The sequence below is a fragment of the Rhea pennata genome, chromosome 14, assembly GCF_028389875.1.
Source record: "Rhea pennata isolate bPtePen1 chromosome 14, bPtePen1.pri, whole genome shotgun sequence".
NCBI classification, from domain to species: domain Eukaryota; kingdom Metazoa; phylum Chordata; class Aves; order Rheiformes; family Rheidae; genus Rhea; species Rhea pennata.
Genome location: NC_084676.1, coordinates 15,625,713 through 15,645,627, shown reverse-complemented (window position 1 = coordinate 15,645,627; position 19,915 = coordinate 15,625,713). Strand labels below are relative to the sequence as shown.

The 19,915-nt window shown below is 41.4% G+C and overlaps 1 protein-coding gene across 4 annotated transcripts in view; it reads left to right on the top strand.

The window, feature by feature from the left end:
• Positions 1–6,007: 6,007 nt before the first annotated feature.
• CSNK1A1 (casein kinase 1 alpha 1) overlaps positions 6,008–19,915 on the top strand; it is a 36,339-nt gene continuing 22,431 nt past the window's right edge. For 3 of the 4 annotated variants that reach the window (XM_062587781.1, XM_062587779.1, XM_062587780.1), the window contains exons 1-2: positions 6,008–6,588; positions 7,434–7,540. In XM_062587781.1, coding sequence (XP_062443765.1) covers positions 6,466–6,588; positions 7,434–7,540 — 230 coding nt within the window. In that variant the 5' untranslated portion in view covers positions 6,008–6,465. The remainder of the gene's footprint in view (positions 6,589–7,433; positions 7,541–19,915) is intronic. The other variant, XM_062587782.1, reaches the window with a different exon arrangement.

The following is a 19,915-nucleotide window of genomic DNA, read 5'->3' as shown; positions in this document are numbered from 1 at the left end:
CTAAGAAATACTAAGATCACTTTGGTTGCCCAGGGCTTAGTGAAACCTCCGTGAAATGCTGTCTCCATTTGTTCATCTGCACCCAGATTTTTCTCACTTACCTGGAAATTTGGGAACAAATTGCCTTCGGCTCCCTATATCTCTGAAACATTACACACTCCAGAGAGCAGATTGGACCTTGGGTAGGAAAGAAGAGGGTCTCACTCTATGTTGGCTACACAGGGCATACAGGGTGAATGTGTCTCCCTGGATAGCTAGATGGCTGGAAGGAGGAGTGAGAAGATAGAAGACGCTGGTTTTATTTCTGCAGATTTTTGGCTGCCAAGATGAAGTGATCCCACTCCTCTTTTTCCTTTTCATCAGCCCCAGTTTTTGTTGAATCCTGCCACTAGATAATTTGATTTCTTACATCATTAGAAAACTAGTCCAGTGAAACAAGTGAATTGCCTTCTGCCAGGTTAGGAAGTTGAATCAGCTCAGTGGGAAGCCTAATCTGCCAGAATTGTTGAAAAGGAATGAAAAGGACTTCACAGCTGGGTAGGGGAATGGACCTGTCAGCTCAGCTTAGATGCAACATGTAACTTTGTCCTTTGAGACTGGTACTCCAGAAGCACTCAGGAGGGGTATTTCCCTGTATTTCTAGGTCCTACTCACACCAGTGCAAGGAAAGCCCTGGGAGATGGCAGTCTCACTCTGGAGAGAGATAGCTTGAACTGAATATGAGCTGACTGCTCCAGAGAAGAGACACTGGATGCCCTTTGACTTTTCCAAACATGGCTTTGCTTAGCTTGTCATTTCAAGTTTCCTCCCTCCCCAGAAGCCTTTTGACAGGAGCCTGGGAAATCTCTGCTCTCCAGGAGGATAAGCAGTTCCCTCATGCTCCAACTTCACAGCCACACACATTTGCTGGCACTGTTACAGGCTTGCAAAGAGGATATTGCTCCATCAGCGCTGCATCAAACAGCTGTTTTATTAAGCTGCAAACACTCCCCTCCCTTGCTGGGATCAAATTAAGGGGTTTGTGGATGCTCAGTTGCAAAGCAGGAAGAAATAAAAGATGAGCAATGCTGCGATCAAGGAAAGCTAATCACATTGGAGGCTTCTGGTCTAGCTTTGGGAAAGAGAAGAAAGGGGGTTTATTCCTTTCACTTTCTCAAGTGATGCATAAACTTGTTTTCATTGCTTCAATGACATGAAAAATATTAAAGAACTGGAGCTAAAGAATTGCTTGCAGGATGCTCTAGCAGCCAGGTTCACTCTGCCTTTTCACAATTCCTGTGTTCTCTCATGGGTGTTTGCAGAGCACCTTTGTGGACAGCATTGGGTATTTTTACAGTTTTCCAGTGTGAACACTCCTGTCTGATGTTCTGGCTGACAACATGCTGTTGCCGAAAGGGGACAACCCTTCCACTGTCCCTGAAGCTCTCTGAGCTCCTTGAGCCAGTTCAACTCACTAGTCTGGCAGAATGCTAATCCAAAGAAAACACTCACAGAAAACATTTGGACAACTTTTTAAAAGTTTGGTGAGTGAAACTGCCCCACAGAAGGTCTCTGAGCAAACAGAACTAGGTATGAGGAGCAGGATGTGTAAGAGAGGAAAAGGACACAGAAGTGAGACCACCCTGTTTCACCAGTGAATCATTAGATCAGGTCGGCTGTTGTGAAACCACAGCCTAAAATTCTCTTCCTAATGTATATTTCCAGTGTCTCTGCACCATAGTACTCAGTACTTCTGAGGCTGTTGCACTCATGTAGATCTTGGATTTATTTCTGTTTGTCTTCATCAACTTCTCTGTTTTCCTAAACGTTCAAGATACAGACCTCAACATAGAGGCTGTGGTAGGATTTTTACAGGGCCAGGAGTGCTTTTGGACTGCCAATATCTTCATTTTGCAGCAAGTCAAAACACAAACTTGGTGGCATAGGATTTGGTTTTTTGAGAGGGTTTGGGAGGGGAATTTTACTACACTATAGCATTGCAGGTTTCTTCTGGGATAATGAAGAAGACAGCACAGATCTGTAGGCCAAAATGAAAAGAGAGGAAGAGATCTTACACAGGTAGATTTTGGGTATATCCTGATAAAACAGAAGACAACACACCAGATTAGACCCATCTCATCATCTGACTTTAGGAGAGATGGATCCTGGGCTGGACAGGCCCATACGTCCGATGGACGTCTAGGATCCTTCAGTCCATGAGTTTCCTCCAGCTTCATGCTCTGAATAGTGCTGTTCGTTCACTAGGTTGAAATTCTGACCACCCAGAAATATGCAGTTGCCTTTCCTCTTTGTCAAAATAAATAAACCCTTCCTTGTTACTGTAGAGACATCAACGGAGCTCCGGAGTAGCCAAGACCTAAATCTGAAAGGTGGTCTCCAAAAAGGACGGCCCAGCCCATGAACAGATGTAACTGCAACCACAGAGGAGTGAGGAAACAGGAAATGGGTTGAGGTCATCTCTGTGCCATGTGTGGCAGGATGCTGGTACCCAGGGTTCTTCAGCCTCCAAGGATATGTGACTCCTTCACCTATAACGTAATCACTAGGATAGGCAGGTCACCTGGAGCAGCCAGAGCTGGAGACGGGGTGGAGGTTTTCCCCATGCTCCTGATCACAGTGCAGAAGGGTATTCACAAGAATCATCACTGCTCCTAGCCAGGGGTGATGGATGAACTATGGCTGTGCTGGTAGGTCTTTCTTCTGTTCTATGTTCTGGTTTTATCCTGGTTTATGCTGGCTCGTTTCTCCCATCTCTCTGTTATTCTCCAGCCTGTCCTGCACCCCTTCCCACAGTCCCTTGACTGATCCTCCTTTGCATCTCTCAGTTCCTATCCCTGTTGCAGAACCTAATAGTGGGTGTGTATTTAAAATGACCAAGACAAAAAATATCAAACACCTGTGCACACATTGCTGACTATTTCTTTTGCACAATACCTGACCAGATTGCAGACATCTGGGGCGAAGATGTGTGCCTTGGTGTGTTTTGTACTCTTGGGCTTGGCTCAGCAGGTCACCATCCTGAATGATATTCCCAGGCCCAAGGCACTGGCAGTGTCCCCTGGACACAGAGATGTCCCGCACCAGGCAGGAGATGGCAGCATTGCATAGCCCTGGAGATCCTGCTCTCCTGCATGCCCATGCATGGTGTGTTTATTGGCCAAGAGATGCAGACCTGCTTTTCCAGCTCCTCCAAGAATATGTGACTCAAGCCGAAAGCTTCCTAGCTGCTCAGATCCTGTCCAGAGCAGCCATTAACAACAATTAATCCCTCCCTTGCGAAGAGCTGTAAGTGCACCACAGTCCTAAGCTGTTTGTAGATCACGAATAAAAGTAATGGGAGGGTAACTGTGGACAAAAGGGCTTTATGTGTTTAGAGCCTTTATATGTATCTGAGCTCCTCCATGCAAGATCTACATTCACTTTGAGTGACATGACTGCAGATATGCTTGTTTACACGAATGCTCCTTTACTGTATTGAGGCAGGAATGAGATGGAGGTTAACTTGCTCTTTGAGTATCCTTTTCATTCTGGGGCACCTAGCACAGTCTAGGATGTGACTGCTTTTGAATTTTCTCCATTTCAAATTCATAAGAGATGTGCACAGACCTATAGTAAAACCTTGGATCTGAATTCCCTGAAACAAACAGGGAATTCGGAGTTGAAATTCACAATTCAAGGCACTGCTGACTGTCGTTTCCCCCCTCTTCATTGCTCCTGATCTTTTACTATGGAGTCGTCTTGTAGCTAACAGGGTCCACCGGACAAATCACAGACTTCCCTCTCTGTGTAACAGCCATATGGACACAAGCTGGGAATTTTTTACACTTGAGCAGACAGAAAGTGTTAGTACCACTGTAACTTCACCAAGTTGGAAAGCAACATGGTGAGAGCAATAAAAGCCTTTATCATCATGTAGATACTGTTATGTTAAGAAGATTCCTGTACTTTCTACTGACATAGCAGTGTCCTTACCCAGACCTCACTTTTCTCCAAAACAGTTAACTACCTAAACAAATCAGTGCATAGATCAGATATTAAAAACAAACTTTTCCTCATTCCCATGTTTTCAAGTGCACCAGGTAAGCTGGAATGCAGCTTCTCTGACTGCCCCCATTAAAAGTAGACATCCTGAGCTGGCATCTGTTGTGGGCTTCCCTTCTACATGCATTAGCTTCATTATTGTAGGTGCTTGCCTTCTTTTGAGGATTGAATCATTTCCCAAGTGTAGGCTTGCACAGCAGAAGAAGCCGTGCTGACAGTGAGTGATGATGAGTCACTGGGAATTCACAGTTTTGTGTTCCTGCGAAGAAAAAACTCACAGCAAGAGGACAAAGAAGGAAAGATCATTTTTAAGAGGCAGCAAGAAACACAGGTTCTGGGACACAAGCTGCTGAATCAAAGCAACCTTTTGAAGAGGAGCTAGGTGTAACAGCCACATGAACGCGGGGGCTGCAGAGCTCAGGAGCTGTGGCCATCTCAGGTGACTCTGCCTTTTGTGCTGTGTGGTCCTAATGTGGCTAGAGCCCCCTTAGACTCCTTGTAAATTCACATCTGGCTTGGAAAACTCACAGGAGAATTGTGTGAGGCCTGTGCAGGATTTCTAGTGCTGCACAGTACAAACCAAACAGACCAAGGCTGAAGGTTAGAAGGATAAATCAGATCACGTCAGACCTAGCAGGGAAGGATAATGAAGCGTATGTTGTGAATGCACATAAACAAGGGAAAACTCCACTTAGCCCTCAGCCCATCCCATCGTGCTGATGTGCCTTAGATACCGCAGGGCCTCGGAGCAGCAGGAGGACATGAGAGACGTATGTTATCGTGAATTCATTGTTTATAGGGGAAAAAAAACCCAGACAATTAACATTTGTGTAGGAAGTGGTTTTCTGGATTTGACAAGAGCCTGGAAACACTGTCAGCCACGCATGGACATATCCCATTAGGGCCATATAAGAAGTGGAGTGAAATGTATGTCGATGTGGTGACTTTGACTCCAAAGCCTTACTTAATGTTTCTAAATCCCAGATGGACACGTTAGAGACACCACAGCATTTGCAGTCCTGCTCGAAAGAGGCTCTAAAGGAGATTTACCCACTTACAAAAAGAGCAGCTTCAGTTGCGTAAGGAATCATAGCTCACTGCTTTCAACAGGAATGGGACCATTTATGCCAACTCCGAAACATGGGCCCTCAAATTTGTATTGTAATTCCCGGTTTGGGGTTGCACAGCTCAAGACTGATCATGACAAAGGAGAAAAATCCAGAGAAAAATCTGTGAGAGTAACTAAAGGATAGGATAGCCTTTTGGGAACGACTCAAGAAAACTCCGTTTCGGTTAGCAAGGAGAAGTTGAGGCGTGACGTAATCGGAATCTATGGGGAACAATGAAGCAGATTTAGCCAACGTATAACGCGATCCAGTTGCCATGCAGCAAAAGTGGAGATGTTTGGATGAGAACAGAGATGTGGGATGAAAGAAAAGCACCAGAGGAGGCCTCGGGGTTGTGAAGCGCCCTCCGGTGTCCCATGGCCCCCGGTGGCATTGCAGAGGTGCGAGGCACTCGAGTGGTGAGGCAGGAACCAAGATAGCACCCTGGTTGCCAGGACACTCTCCAAGGAGCGGGGTGCGACGCCCGTCCCCCCGGCCTCAGGCGGCAACTGAGCGGGGCTGCGGGCCACCTGAGACGGCCTGGCCTGGGTAGGCCTCACCAGGGGCTTCTCGCCGGCCCCTTTAAGAACCAGGTGAGGGCACGTATTCGTGTCCCCGTCCTCTTCCGCCCGGGCTCGGAATGGCGCCGTGCGCAGGTGCGTCACCGGAACGCAGCGAGCAGCGGGGCCGAGCGAAGAGTGACGCTAGCCATTGGCGGTGAGGAGGGGAGCTCGGCGCGCATGCGCAGACGGGAGTTTCGCCCCTTCTCCCCTGCCCTCTCGCCGCCGGCCCAGCCCCGCGCGCAGGCGTGCTGAGGAACGGAGGCGGCTTGCTCTCGAGCATGCGCAGCGGCTGCCCCCGCCCCGTTCCCAGCGTGCCTTGCGCGGTGAAGAAGCGGCGGCTGCAGGCTGGGGGCATTTTGTGTCCGCGATAGCAGCGGTCGAGAGACAAGATGGCGGCGGCGGCCGAGTGAGGGACCGGCGGCGGCCGGGACCCGGCGGAGCCAGCGGGCTTCGCATTTTCCCTCCCTTTCCCTTCCCCTCTTCCCTTCTCCTCCCCTACAGCAACTCAGTGGCCGCCTCTCGCCTTTCTGGAGGGCACCGAGAGCCGAGCGCCTCCCGGCCGGGGAGCGGGACAGAGCCGCGGAGGGGGGCGCCCGCCGGAGGGGCCCGGCCGGAGCTGAGCGGCGGGGACCAGCGCTTTTTTGTCTGTCCCTCGCCCCTTTCCCTCCCCTGCTCCCGGACGGCGGTAGAGCCCTCTTTCCTGCCCCACTCCTGAGCCCCTCAGCGCCAGGAGGGCCCCTCAGCTGCCCCTCGCCATGGCGAGTAGCAGCGGCTCCAAGGCCGAGTTCATTGTCGGGGGCAAGTACAAGCTGGTGCGGAAGATCGGGTCGGGCTCCTTCGGGGACATCTATTTGGCGATCAACATCACGAACGGGGAGGTAAGGGCGGCACACTCTCCCCCATCTCCTTGGGTCAGTCGGCGCGGTCCCCTCCGCTCCGCGGGGGGGAACTGGAGACCAACGACTGCCTCCCCGAGGGCGGACTTGAAGCCGGGTTTCGTTGTTCTTCCCCCGGGATCCCCTTCTCCGAGGCAGCGGGCGAGCCCGTCTCGCCAGGGTGGCCAAGCCACCCTCTCCGGGGTGGGGGAGAGGGGGCTTCCTTCGCCCAACGGCCTTCACCACCGATGGGATGGCACTGCTCCTTCCGACAGCAGAGCCATGCGACCGTGGTCTCCCCCACCCAGCACTTACATAGCTCACTTGCGAGCAGTTAGAAGACCACCATTGTGGGGAAAACATACTTTGTCTTTCATCAGCGGCCAGAGAAATTTCTCTTCCACCAGTCATCTCTCTCTCTCTCTCTCTGCTGGAGAACACTTTATCTCGTGTTCGTCAACAGTAATGAAAAATAAAGAAGATTCCCTATTTCTTCAGCTCTTTTCTCTTGTTTTTTCTTCCTCCCCCCCACTGCTCTGAGCTGTAAAGAAGAAACACCCACGTATGTTCTTCTCACTCGTATGGATCTGAAGACTTAACATCTCTAGATCAATTTCATTACCCAAGATGGATATTTATGTACAAATCATTACCATGTGGATTTTATTTGAAGACCCAACAAAACTTAGGATGTTGAGCACCAGCTGAGAGCTTAAAAAATGTATCCCTGAAAGCAGTCATGGCAGGGTTGTGTGAGGGATGTTGAAGTTCTGACCCCCTTAAACCTCAGTGGCAAGTCTGTGCTTGGTGGACACACTGCTCTGATTCCTTGTTCCCTCTTACTGCAGGAAGTTGCTGTAAAGTTGGAGTCTCAGAAGGCTAGACATCCCCAGCTGCTGTATGAAAGCAAACTGTACAAGATTCTGCAAGGAGGAGTTGGCATCCCACATATACGGTAGGAATTGTCCATATATGCCAATACAGTTACTTTCCTTTAATGTTAGTGTGAGGTGGGACTCTTGCCATTAAGGAGACAAGATTTAGTTTGGGAGGAATTGGGCTGGTCGACAAAATACTCTATGCCAAGCTTTACAACTACTTGGGTACCCCTCTCCCCAAAACTATCTTTGCTTATTTATATTGTGCTTTGCGACTGGCATCTTCAGCAGTTTCCTGAGATATGTGAAATTTTTATAGTGATTAGAACAGAGTGTGAGGCTGTTCTGGTGAGAGCTGATATCCTTGGTAAGGTTGAGAGTTGGGAGCTGGCACTGGAAATGGCTGCTTTCTTTTGTTTTTTTTCTTCCTTTCTTTTTTTTTTTTTTGTTCCAACATGTCTTCCTCCTCTGCTCAGAAAATGGCGGATGGACGTGATTAACCCTCCCCCTTCTCCTGTTGGGACAAGGGACGTGCTCAGGCATGTGTCTTTTCCTTTCATAGTTATGTGCTGCAAGGCTTGAGACTGCATAGAACCTCAACCAAGATTGAAATGGCAGCCCCTTTCTGTTACCCATAACAGATGCGTCACTTGGATTTCCGTACAGTTAAAGTGCCAAGATTAATCCCTCCCAACTGCTCATTATGTGACTTCCTTGTTTCATATTATCTCTGAAACTTTCACACAGTGTTTGTTAATTTTCTGATGTAGAAAAAAAATTGCTGCTGTTTTGATACAGCACTAAGAAGAATCACTTCTCTGTATTATTCAGGTGTTACACTAAGTAGTTTAAGCCACTGATTCTATGTATAAGAATAGATTAAATGAAAGATAAGTCTTCTTCGAGAGACTTTATTCAAAAGGGTACTTTTAAAAACTTCATTAATAACTATTTTTAAAGTTGATATTCTAATGTTTGCTCTATGTCATAAAAGAAATTCTTTGAGCTACAGAAACAATTTTAATTTAGAAATTGAGTCAAACTGGGGGTTCCATTTAGTCTGTTAGCCCTTCTCACTTTGTAGTGTGGGTACATTTATGGATCGTGGTATGTATTGTGGGGACATATTGATTTTCTTTATATTTTAACAAAGCCTGTAACTTAAATCTGCGTTTTTCAGAATAATAGCTTTTTTTCTCTTTTGAAAGCATGACTAGCTGTAGTCCTGAATGTATACTAGAACTATACAACCAAGGAGACAGTGTTGTCTTGGCCATCTGTCCTCTCTATTCAGTACAGCCTTGTGCAATGATAGACTAAATATACCTATATGAAGCAGAATACTTCCAGCTTAAATAGCACTTGTGTGAAAACCAAAATTCATTTTTTATTCTGGACTACAATTCCACACTTTTCTTCAAATTAGTACCTTTTTTCCGCAACTATAAGAATAGAAATTGCATATTGGAAAGTCATCATGGTATAGTTGCGTGCTGTAACATGGACAACTGGGAAAGCAGCCTGAGCAAGTGGTATGTACTGTTTCATCACAAAAATGGAAAAGCAAACGTTCTTAAACTGTTTTTGAAAACTAAACAAACCTTTGGTGCTGTAATGAGGCCTGAGGCATAAATTTTTCAATGTATGTAGCAGAAGTGAAGCAGTGTTAAAGGTACACTGTTCAATTCTATTAAAATGATCTTAGCACAGTTTTATTTCAAGCTGAGCTACTGGAAGTCATCTTACATGTTGCAAAAAAAATTTAGTTTTAACCTTCAGTTATATCAATCATTTTTAAGGGTCATTCCCCCTCCCCCCAACCAATGTTTGACAGTATTCTGACTTTACTTTATGTGTGACCTTTAATTCTGGTTTAAAAGTCTCACTACCACAGATAAATTATAAACTTCTTTTAAACATGCATTTCATGCCCACTCCCAGAGAAATAATGTAATGTTACCAAAATCTGGATAAGAATGGCAAGTGAAACAATACTGGAAACTATTCAGATAGATTAAACATCTTGAGCACAGCATTTCTAAGAATTTATTTGATAATATGAATGAGTGTTAAAGCTTTTTCACTTTCAGATTCTCACAGTGTTAGTCTCCTTTTTGGTATTTGCTTAGAAAATTATCTTTCAGAATATCATTGGAAATACCTGTTTAGTCTTAAGAAACTGCTTTGATTTAAATCTATTCATGTATACAAGACACTGCTTGACAGGTTCTCTGACTGTGCTTCTGTTAGTAGTTGCCTTCTTACTGTATGACATCTGTTGAGGCTTGAAGAAATTTAGAATAGTATTATTATGTTTTTTTTTCTTCTTGAAGAAGAAGCTGAGCAAGGTACCCCGTGCAGCTCTTAGGGCAAAGATTAAAGCATGATGTATTCAGTAGATTCTGAATCTATGGTACTCTGAATTTAAAGGGGACAGCTTGACTTACAGAAAGAGATGTGTCACTGGGTGCTTAACAAGGATATGTCTTTGAATAGATTATTACTCCAAAGTCAAATTACTGTGCATGTTGTTCCAGACAGCTCAAGCTTTTCTGACATGCGTTGTTAGCAGAAACTTGGCTTGGCGAATGTATGACTTTGTCCTTAGGTCACTTTGCATACGTAATTGAAGATACGCGTTCTGCCATTGTTTGGTGATCGCACGCTATCCAGTCAGAGTGAGTTGTTCTTGGCTCAGTGTGTTTAGAAGGACAAATCAGGATGAAAGAATTTGTTCACTTTCAACAAATTTGTTTAAACCTCCCTAATGCGACACCCTTTAGAAATAACAGCATCATCCAATTAAGTAGGACGTTTGATAGCTAATTAAGAAATCGTCTTAGCTTTTAGCATTGCCATGCATATAAGCTGAGGACAGCAGCACCTTTATCTCAGTTTTGCAGATCTGGGAAACGGGAATATAATGTTGCATTTCTCATTTAAGGATTAGGGACTTGGTCTTCAGTTTCTATCTACATTAGTAATGCAGTGGCCAACACTGACTTACTAGAAGTTGCATTACATGACTTTACATTAGTAAAGTGGTCTATCTGCTGTGGTTCTTTGGCTCATGAAGCCAAAAGAAGATACGAGATATGGGTTGTTCCTGCAGTTCAGGCACCTGTTCTTAAAACTGAGTTCTTCTGCCCTTTAGATGTGATTCCAAAATCAGTAATGGTAAGATAGCATATCTGGAGTGTCACTTGAATTATCTAGAAACACGGGAAGTGTGTGTAGTGTTTGGTTTTTGTTCTTGTTTTTATGGTAGCCTTTAAGGTTAATTTTAGCAGATTGTAAGAAAGAAATGAGCAAAATACAAATTTTGAGTGAAAAGGTACTTCATATGGATTCTGAGAGATTAACTGTGAGTTCTTTTCTGTTGAAGAAGACCAAGGGGATTTGGAATCCTACTGTAACAGAACACATTAGATATATAATTTAACAAAAATTGAGTTGAAGTTGTCTTAATTCTCTGAATATTGTAAACACTTTAGAACTCAATCTTTGGCCTTCCTGCTGGCTGGAATAGCAGTGAAGATACTGAACTTGTTTCAGAAGTTTCACAAAAACTTACACAAATGCTCTAGAGACTTAGTTGCATGTTCTTGACGTGTAAATTTGGTTTATATTACCTTCATTTTTGACAAAAGGCTCTTGAACCGAGCTTAACATCCAACTGTCTGATCTGCCTTTAGGACACAATGCAAAGTCCACACTGTTCTGGTAGGCTTATTTTCTTTGTTCTGAGCCATCAGCTGTCTCCTTTTTTTCCGCAAAGGCAAAGCATTTTTGGCTGTAGTAGTCTTGTTAACTGGGCACTGATCCCATTAGTTTGAAATATCTGCCTTTGTACCCAAATTCTTGGTTCTGACTTGGAGGAATGCTGCAATGTGTGTTTGTGAGATGATTTTGTGTATTGATTTTAGTGCAACAGTGTTAAAGCACTCTTGACAAGGAATTGTTTCTTAAGTTATCTGTGGCAGTCATTCTTGATGTTTTGCTGTTTGTAGTATTTAACAGCTGTTTGTATCCTTTATAAAAAGAATTTTTAGGTATGCTTTTGGGTGTACCTTTGTTCTAAAAGAAAAGTTGGATTCAGAGATTTTTCTCCTGACAGTCTCATGAGATAACTTGTTTTGTAACCTATTTTCCAGGTGAAATGGGTGATAAACTAGATTCAGCTGTGGCTATTTATGCAGTGTATTAAAAATGTTGCATTTAAGGGCAGGAGGAAAGTCTAGTGAACATAAGGCAGATATTGCTTGTACTCTTGTGTTGGCAAGGGTGAAGAATTATATACAGTACTGAATTGCATGTGAAGCTAATTGAGATGATATTAGAGTTTTCTCATCTGTAAGTTTAAAAACTAAAGCTACTGACTTATTGATCTCTGCAGCATTCTTTTGCAACCTTTAATCAATGCATTTTTATGCTTTGAAACTTTTCAATGTAGTAACTTACTGCAAAATGCTTTAAAGTTGGGAAATACCACCTTGTATCACTATCTTCTCAGTAGTGTTGTGTATTATAAAATTGCTGATGAAAAGTCAAGAAACACTGAAAATAATTTTTTTGACCTTACTGATAACTTAATGTGTTATTACTGGATGAACCATTAATAACAAATTACATTTAATTGTCTCCACTGAGCAGTGTGCACAATGGAAAAACATGGTCAAATTTGGTGATTTTAAGGTGGTTCTCACAGTGGATTTTTCTTTGAGTACTTAAAATTCTGATTTTCTTAAGCAGTGCTTAAAAATCTGCAAATACACCATTTTCAGACATAAGTTTTAAACTGCTGTCTCAAGGTCTTGATGAACCATGTTAAAACATAATAGAAAAATATGAACACTTTTCTGTCTTCGTTTCATTTGTAGTATGGATACTTTCATCCAGGCATGTAAAGTAATAAGGAGGAAGGTTCTAGCAGTGGAGCCTCCTATTACTTAACCTTCTATTATTAATTAAGGCTGTATGCTGAAGGACAGAACTATTGTACTAGATAACAGGAAAACTCTTGTTCTTGTGATGCAAAGCAGAGCTGAATGTTGGTTTTCAAAATTATTCTAACAATTTTCTAGCTGGATGATGGACATTTCTAAACAAAATCCTAATGTTTTGTAAGTCTAAAGTCCTAGAGTCATAGACTCCTTAGAAACAGCCAAGGTAGACCACAATTTTAAAACAAACGAAGCTGTTCTTTCTCTGATTTTTCTCATCACAGCTGAATCTTTGCAGAAACAGATGTGGAAGCATGCAGTTTCAGTTCAGTGTTAATCTATTTAGAAGAGATGATCAGCTGCAGATGCACTACTGAGACAGTGTATTTTCCTCAGGAGCATTCGCCATACGTAATTCAGATTAATGGTTTACCTTCTCAAATGAACTCAACTTTCTGGATTTTATGGAAGAAATTTCACTTATGTTCTCACTTCCTGCCAGCTGTTAATTTACCTCATTAAACAACTACCAAAGTAGGAGGTCAACTAGGTGGAAGTATGTATGCAGCATATCACTAGGCAGCTGAAATGAGCATACTGCTTAGGAGATAATTTGCATTGGCATACTTCGTGTATTCAGATTTCTCTCAAACTGTATAAAAATGATATTTTTATTTATATCCAACTTTGTAACATAGTGTGTTCATGCTGTTTCTTTATTTAGTACTTGGGTGGCCTAATTCATACTCTCTATGGCAACTAACATTAGAAGACATCTGCTAAATATTCTACTTCAGTACTTTAGTCAAGCTATATCATGTTAAGTTTACTTATTACTGACTCCTAGTTGGTTAACAGTTAACAAGTGCTTTTCTAGCTTCAGGGAAGATAAACTAGAAATATAAAATACATGGCAATTTAGACCTGAACCTTTTAACAGACTGCATTCCTTATGTGTGTTACCTGAGTACCTGTTACAACTGAAAATAGTGTTTTGATGCAGGCAGAATGTCAGAATGTATTTACTAGTTTGCCTAAAGCATCTTTAATAGTCAGGAGATACCTGCCTTGAGGAGTCTAGAACATAAGACCAGAATGGACCAGTTTAGTCATCCAAATTCTGCTCCTGTTTTAGATTACTATTCCTGTTTTAGATATACTATTCTTGTGAATCAGACACAATATTAAAACTTTCTAGCCAAGCACCCCAGTGCTTATGATTCTGTGGTTGGAGAGAACTTCTATGCCTAAAGATAAGTTTTCCTATCCACAGTCATTTCCCACTTTTCTTTTTTTTTTTTAATTATTATTACTACTTTTAGTAGCCATCTCCCTCTTAAAATCTTTCCACCTTTACTTTCCCTGAACATATCTATAAAGTGTAATTGCATAATTTAGTGACTGCCGTGCTGAGCTCTTTGAACACATGCTTACAGGGATCACCACCTGCCCATCCATACTTAAAATTGATTTCTGTCTCTGTTCTGAATTTCCTTCTTTGTGGGTCACAGATTGCATGTGCCTTGAGCATTGGTACTGATACTTCCCAGTTCATGTGCGTAATACCTGTGTTTCTGTTTTTTTGAGGATTACTTACTCTTTTTAGAGATGCCTGATATTAGGGCTGTATGATCATAGGGAGATCTGTGATACTGTCTTCAGTCACATCATCTGACTACTAGTTTAGTGACTTTTCTAGAAATAGTGCTTGCAGAAGTGGAATGCAGTTTGAGAGTGTTCATTTGGTTTCTGGTAGGACAGCTGAATCCTATGTGTTCATGAGGCTTTTCAGGCTTGCATGTTCAGCCTCATGTGCCTGCTGACTTGTCAAGCTTAGTAGTAAGGTGATCTCGGGTGGTTCCAGCAATTCTTTTCAGCTTGCTTGTTCATAATAAATTGTTTTCATTTAGTTTTAGTATCTACTCGTAATTCTTCTGATGATCTCCATTGTTGGCATATGAGCTGTTCCATTTGGTGTTTGAAGGCCAAAACGCCGAGAAATTAACTGCATAGGGCTAGTTAGAATAATTATAGGGTAGAATAGTAACAAATGATAATAGTGGATAAAGTTAATAAAATATTAAAGAAATCCAAGTAGTCCTTTTTTTGAATGTGAATATGATGATTTCTGGATGCTTTATTATATCAGTACTGTGAGAAGTTTTTGATTCCAGAACTCTAGATGTTTGATTTGTTAACTATCCAAGTCTTGTCAAAATAGCACTGTACCTTCTTGCAGTTAGGCATCAAGAGATATTTCCTGTCTCCAAGTATTAACACGGTCATCTTCTTCAGTTGTCTTTGTAATTCCAGTCTGCCTTTTCTCAACCACCACTTGCACAGTTAGAGATCATGGTTGAACTGACAGAAGCATTTAGCAGAGATCAGGTTATTGGAAAAACATCTGCTGTCAGAAGATAACTTTTATTAAGCAGGAACAAAATACAGTCTTGTTATAGTTGCCTTTGTGGTAGGACTAGTTTGCTGTGACAGTGAGCTGATGTTCTGGTTAAGTCTCTAATACAGCTGTGGACAAAATGACATGTTCCATAATGGTGACCTTTACTGCCCTAATAATTTAAGAATATGTGAGTTTTGTGTTGTGTGGTTGGTGTTTTTTAACTAGTGGTTATAATGGTATTCAGGGCTTGAGTTAGTCTTGATCTGAACTTGAAACATTTCAAGCGAGTTTCCTGAACCCTTTGCTGCCCCTTAAGATTTGAACAGTTTATACAGTTATGCATTTTTTTTGTTACCTTGCTGTTGTAGCTATTACAACTATTATTGCTGTTAACATAATATGTAACTATGGTGCAGGATTAAGTGACTGGATATCTTGCAGAGCTATAAAAGTGGTACAGTAGCCTGAAATTGGGCCTATAATTTCATATCCTGTTCTTTCTGGATTCTGTTAGTTAGTAAACAGAGGTCAGTGAAGGAGGTTAGCCTGTTACCAACTTCTCCTTTTCAAAGGAAGAAATACCAGACACTATGGTAACCAAATGAAATGTTTTCTCAGTAAAAACCTATTCACCTTTTCTCAAACATAATTTCTTTTGTCTTTGGCATTGTTCAGGAAATACATAGTTGCTGAAGTAGGCATCATACAATTTTTAAAAGATCTCTGAAGACAGAGGAAGATTTTAAGTTTTGGGTAGACCTGAATGCACTGTTTGCTACTAAGTGCTAGATGTGCATCAGTGCTTCACTTGCTTGCCTCAAGGTTAGTCAAGTCAAGTAGCATGAGTTTGAGTAAACATTGACACGTGTCATATGATCTGGCATAATGCCCACTTGACTGTATGAGATTTGGAAACCAAATAGTTCTGAACCACTGTATCATGTACCTTGTGCAGCATGGAGATACAGATACTGAAATTCAGGATGTTACAAATGTTTCAGCATATATTGGAGTGTATATCAGGCTGCTGAACCACATAATTTGGGAACTTGCTGACGTGGTGAGTCTTAGTCTTTCAAACTAGAAAGCAACTGAAGTCAAATTGACGTCGCTGTGCTGGACTTTCAGCCGTGATTTGACTGAAAGCTTCATAAATGATACTTACTGCATCCTAACTGAAATATTAAACTGATCTATAGTCTTAAAGAGATAAGACTGGAAATGGTGACGAAGCATTTTTATCTGTGAATGAACCTGGGCACACCTTACAGCTTACGTGTGTACCAGAGTTCTTAATAGAAGTGTCAGTTGTTACTGTGTCACTGCTTGTTAGAGGCTAACTCTTGGCTCTTTATAAAAACACTGTCTGTCTAATGTTTTCTGAAGCCTTTGGTAATGTTTTCTACTGCTAATATTCAGGAAAGTCAATAACACGCAGTTTGCATTTTTTTGACATAAGTGGGTATAAGTGGACCAGTGATACAGAATCAAAATTCCCTTTTTAGGAAATATATCCTACAGGGACATACTCACAGTGAGAGTGAATTGGAGAAATTCACCCCCACCCCCTAAAGTGACACATGGTATGAGTTTGGGAAATTACTGTGAAGAGTCATTACCCACTCAAATTGTACTGTCAAAATTAAGTCATAGTCCTATTTTTCATTCCCCCCAAACTGCCCCTGCTTAAAATATACTACTGCTGTTGCTTTTTCAACTTTATTGTGAGAGTTAAAGGATCACTTTCTATACTTCCAGGTGCATATTAGTAATTTACTATAAATCTTACTAGCTGGTGCTGTGTTAGGACTTCCGGCGATTTCTATTTCAGATTAGTATTTCAGAGATACTTTCATCCTGTTGCCCTAGTGGTTTACACCTTGACTGTGTGCACTACTAGTGCTAGAACTTATTTGCTGAACTGCACTGAATTCGTGCTTATCTGTAATGTGTGTGTGTATGCCATCTTGCATTGATTATAGGAATCAGAGTACTGGAAGTAAAGAGTACTTGCCAAGGTTTTATACATCTTAATTTCCAAAGTTTCCTAAGAAGAGCAAAGACTTTTACTCTTGGCTGCCAGGAGTAGCAGCCACTAGACAGACTTTGAATGGACATGATTTAGCCTTTTTAATTCCATTTACTGTGGAGAGATTTTAAGGAAACGAAAGCTTACATGCAATGTTGGCAAAGTAAACAAAGCACAAGTTACTTAATATACTAGTAAAAGTTTCAGTGGCCAGTAGTGAAATGAAGTAGATAGAAGAACTTCTCTGTGTAAGGAATTGCTAGCAGGTAAACATAACGATGAAATGTTGACAGGTCCAATTTACTGCTTTGTCCTGCAGAGTTTGCTTTCCAACAGTGCAAAATGGCCAGGTGATTAAAATTTTGTTGTGCGTATGCAGAAGTAGGCCAAATGGAGGTTGTACAATCAGCCTGAATAATTGCACTTACTATCCAGAGAGATTGCTGTAGAGGAACCAAATACTTTTCAAATGTAGCTCCCTAGGTAGGCTTCACTTTCATCAGTTTTACTTTTTTTGTGAAGTTGTAACTAACTTTTCTTAGTTGAAGGCAATTGCTTGATCTTTTTTTCCTTATGCTGCAGTCTCTTGGGCATTGAACTGTTACTGTACAAAATAATGAGTACCTGAATTGAGCTTTCATTTCTCAAAGAAAACCCTGTTTTATCTAGGTCTTGATTTCCTCTTTAGAATGCAGACTTTAGAATGCTTGGATTCAGCTCAGCTTATTCTTTCAGACTTGTTCACAACAAACCTAAATTTTGTATGGCAAAAACATAAACAGCTCATTCTTTTAGTCCAGTTTTCTTACTGTGGCTTGCCTTAATGTTTCACTTTGAAATGTGATGTACTGAGGTGTTCATCTAACCTTGTCAAAATGACTTGGCAGTTTGCATAGGTGACTTTGTAGGAATTAAGAAATAGACTTACAGGCATGTTCAGTAATTCCTGAAATGAAGCTGGTCTGTAACTGAACATGAGCTTTTCTTAACAGTATCTAATTTTGAACCTTTCTCAATCTCCACATAATACTGTATTTGTAAAATATTCCTGTTAATTGCTTTTGCAATTAAAAATAATTTCTGATCAGTCCTTAAAAGGGCCTATCTAGGCAGAGCTCTTCATCCTAAAAATGTGCAAGTTTGATAGCTCTGTGTCAGATTCCAGTGTGACTGTCAACCTTTTAATAAATTACAGACTTTCTCAAATAATACCATACATCATGCTTTCCCAGTTGAGTCACTTGCAACTTCTTTGTAAATCATAGTACTCTTAATGAGTTTTATAAGTCAAAAAACGTACAAAGTGAACTCACCAATACAATAAATACTAACACATTGGAGACAGTTAATTTGAATGGTTGCTTTCAAAATACATAGCTTCAGCCTCTTGACATAAGGGATGAAAAAGACTCCTAGACTGACCTGTAAGGCTACATGTAGGCTGTGGACCATAATGATGTTATAATACATTGTTTGAAAACTTGATAAAAGTGCATAGTTTCTACTAGAATCCTGACAGTGGGAAGGTACAGGCTAGTAATTCCCAAATTGAATCTGATTACAGAATCTTTCCTTTGCTTTTTGAAAACATTTTACTTTACTAACCTGACAATATGCTTGGAATCCTTTGCAAGAATACTAAGAAATTTTGTCTACTTTATCAATAGTAACTTTATTTTCCAGGCAACCACACATTAGTCTTAATGCCTATCAGCTGTGCTTAAGCTGAAGCACTTCCCTCCCCCCCCTTCATCTGCATGCTCTTATGAAATATATTCTTGGGGTGTCTTACCTTCACCACTGTTGCTGGAAACCTCAAATCTCTTTCAGGAGGCAGTTGCTTATTGTCTAATCCATTGACTGCTAGTACTAGGTCCTTGTCACAAGGACTAGCTGCCTAGGAGATAAAAAGACAGCCTCCTAGCCAACAGTGTGAGAAACCTTTGCAGTGATATGCTGCTCCGCACAGCTTCATAAACAGTATTTTACACTCACGCTCACAAATGCCTATCTGGAATGTGCAGAAGGACTTCAAGGGAGAGTATTCAGGTTCTGTCCTTCAGTGTCTGGTTCGAAGTGTTGGAATTCATGGCTGAGACTTGAAAGAGTAGGAGGGATGACTCCAGTCCTCCTTGGGCTTTTAGATGGTGAAATTCTCTCCTCTCCGCTGCAGATAAAGCAAGACAACACAATGATGCAAATGCTATACATTTATTAGAAGGAAGAATATGGATGGGAGGCCTCTGCTCATCCCGACAACATATATATTTTTTAAATGTTTCTTTCTTTGCCCAGAATTGACAGAGCAGGCACAGGTGGATGTCACAGTCCACTTGGGTGTGATGGAAAGTGTGTGTATATGTATATTGTTACAATATTTTTTGACATTTAAATTTCTTTCTTGTATGGTGTGGCAAACTAGTAAAGAATCTTTATCGTCTGCTTAATAGGACAGGAGAACTTTATTGCAATCATAGATGTTACTCTCAATTAGGTGTTGAATTTGGATGGATGAGAATATTTGAGTTATCAGCTTGAGCTGCTTTGGTCTGTTGCAGAGAAGTCATACCTGAAAATAAAACTAAAGAATTTGAGCAAAGTTCCTGTGAAATTGAATAATACAGGAAACAATGACAGGAATGTAAGGTGTCCTGCAGATGAGTTTAAAGTCAGACTTCCTGCACTGACAGCTCAGTATATTGATACCTGATGGCTTCTGCTTTGGTTACTTTTTAATTTTAATATGTGATATTTCAATTGCTACTAAAACTTAAAAGCATATTCTCTTAATTTAAAATTAAATGCAGACTCTTTTCAATTAGTGTATTCTGTTTTGTCCTTAGATTTTGCTTGTAGGAAAAATAAATGATATTACTAGCTCCAGTTTTTAGTATTTTAGTCAGCTTTCTAAGTTGAAGCTTATTCCTGTAGAATATTCCCTATAAAAAAAAGAAGGGGGTGAGCATCTCCTGTCAGAGTAACTGGAAAGTGCCTTGGTGCTGATTTTTAGTTGGTCTCCTTGGTGAGCAGAAGTTAATTGAGCTTACACTGACACTGACAGCTTTTTTCTGAGAATTGT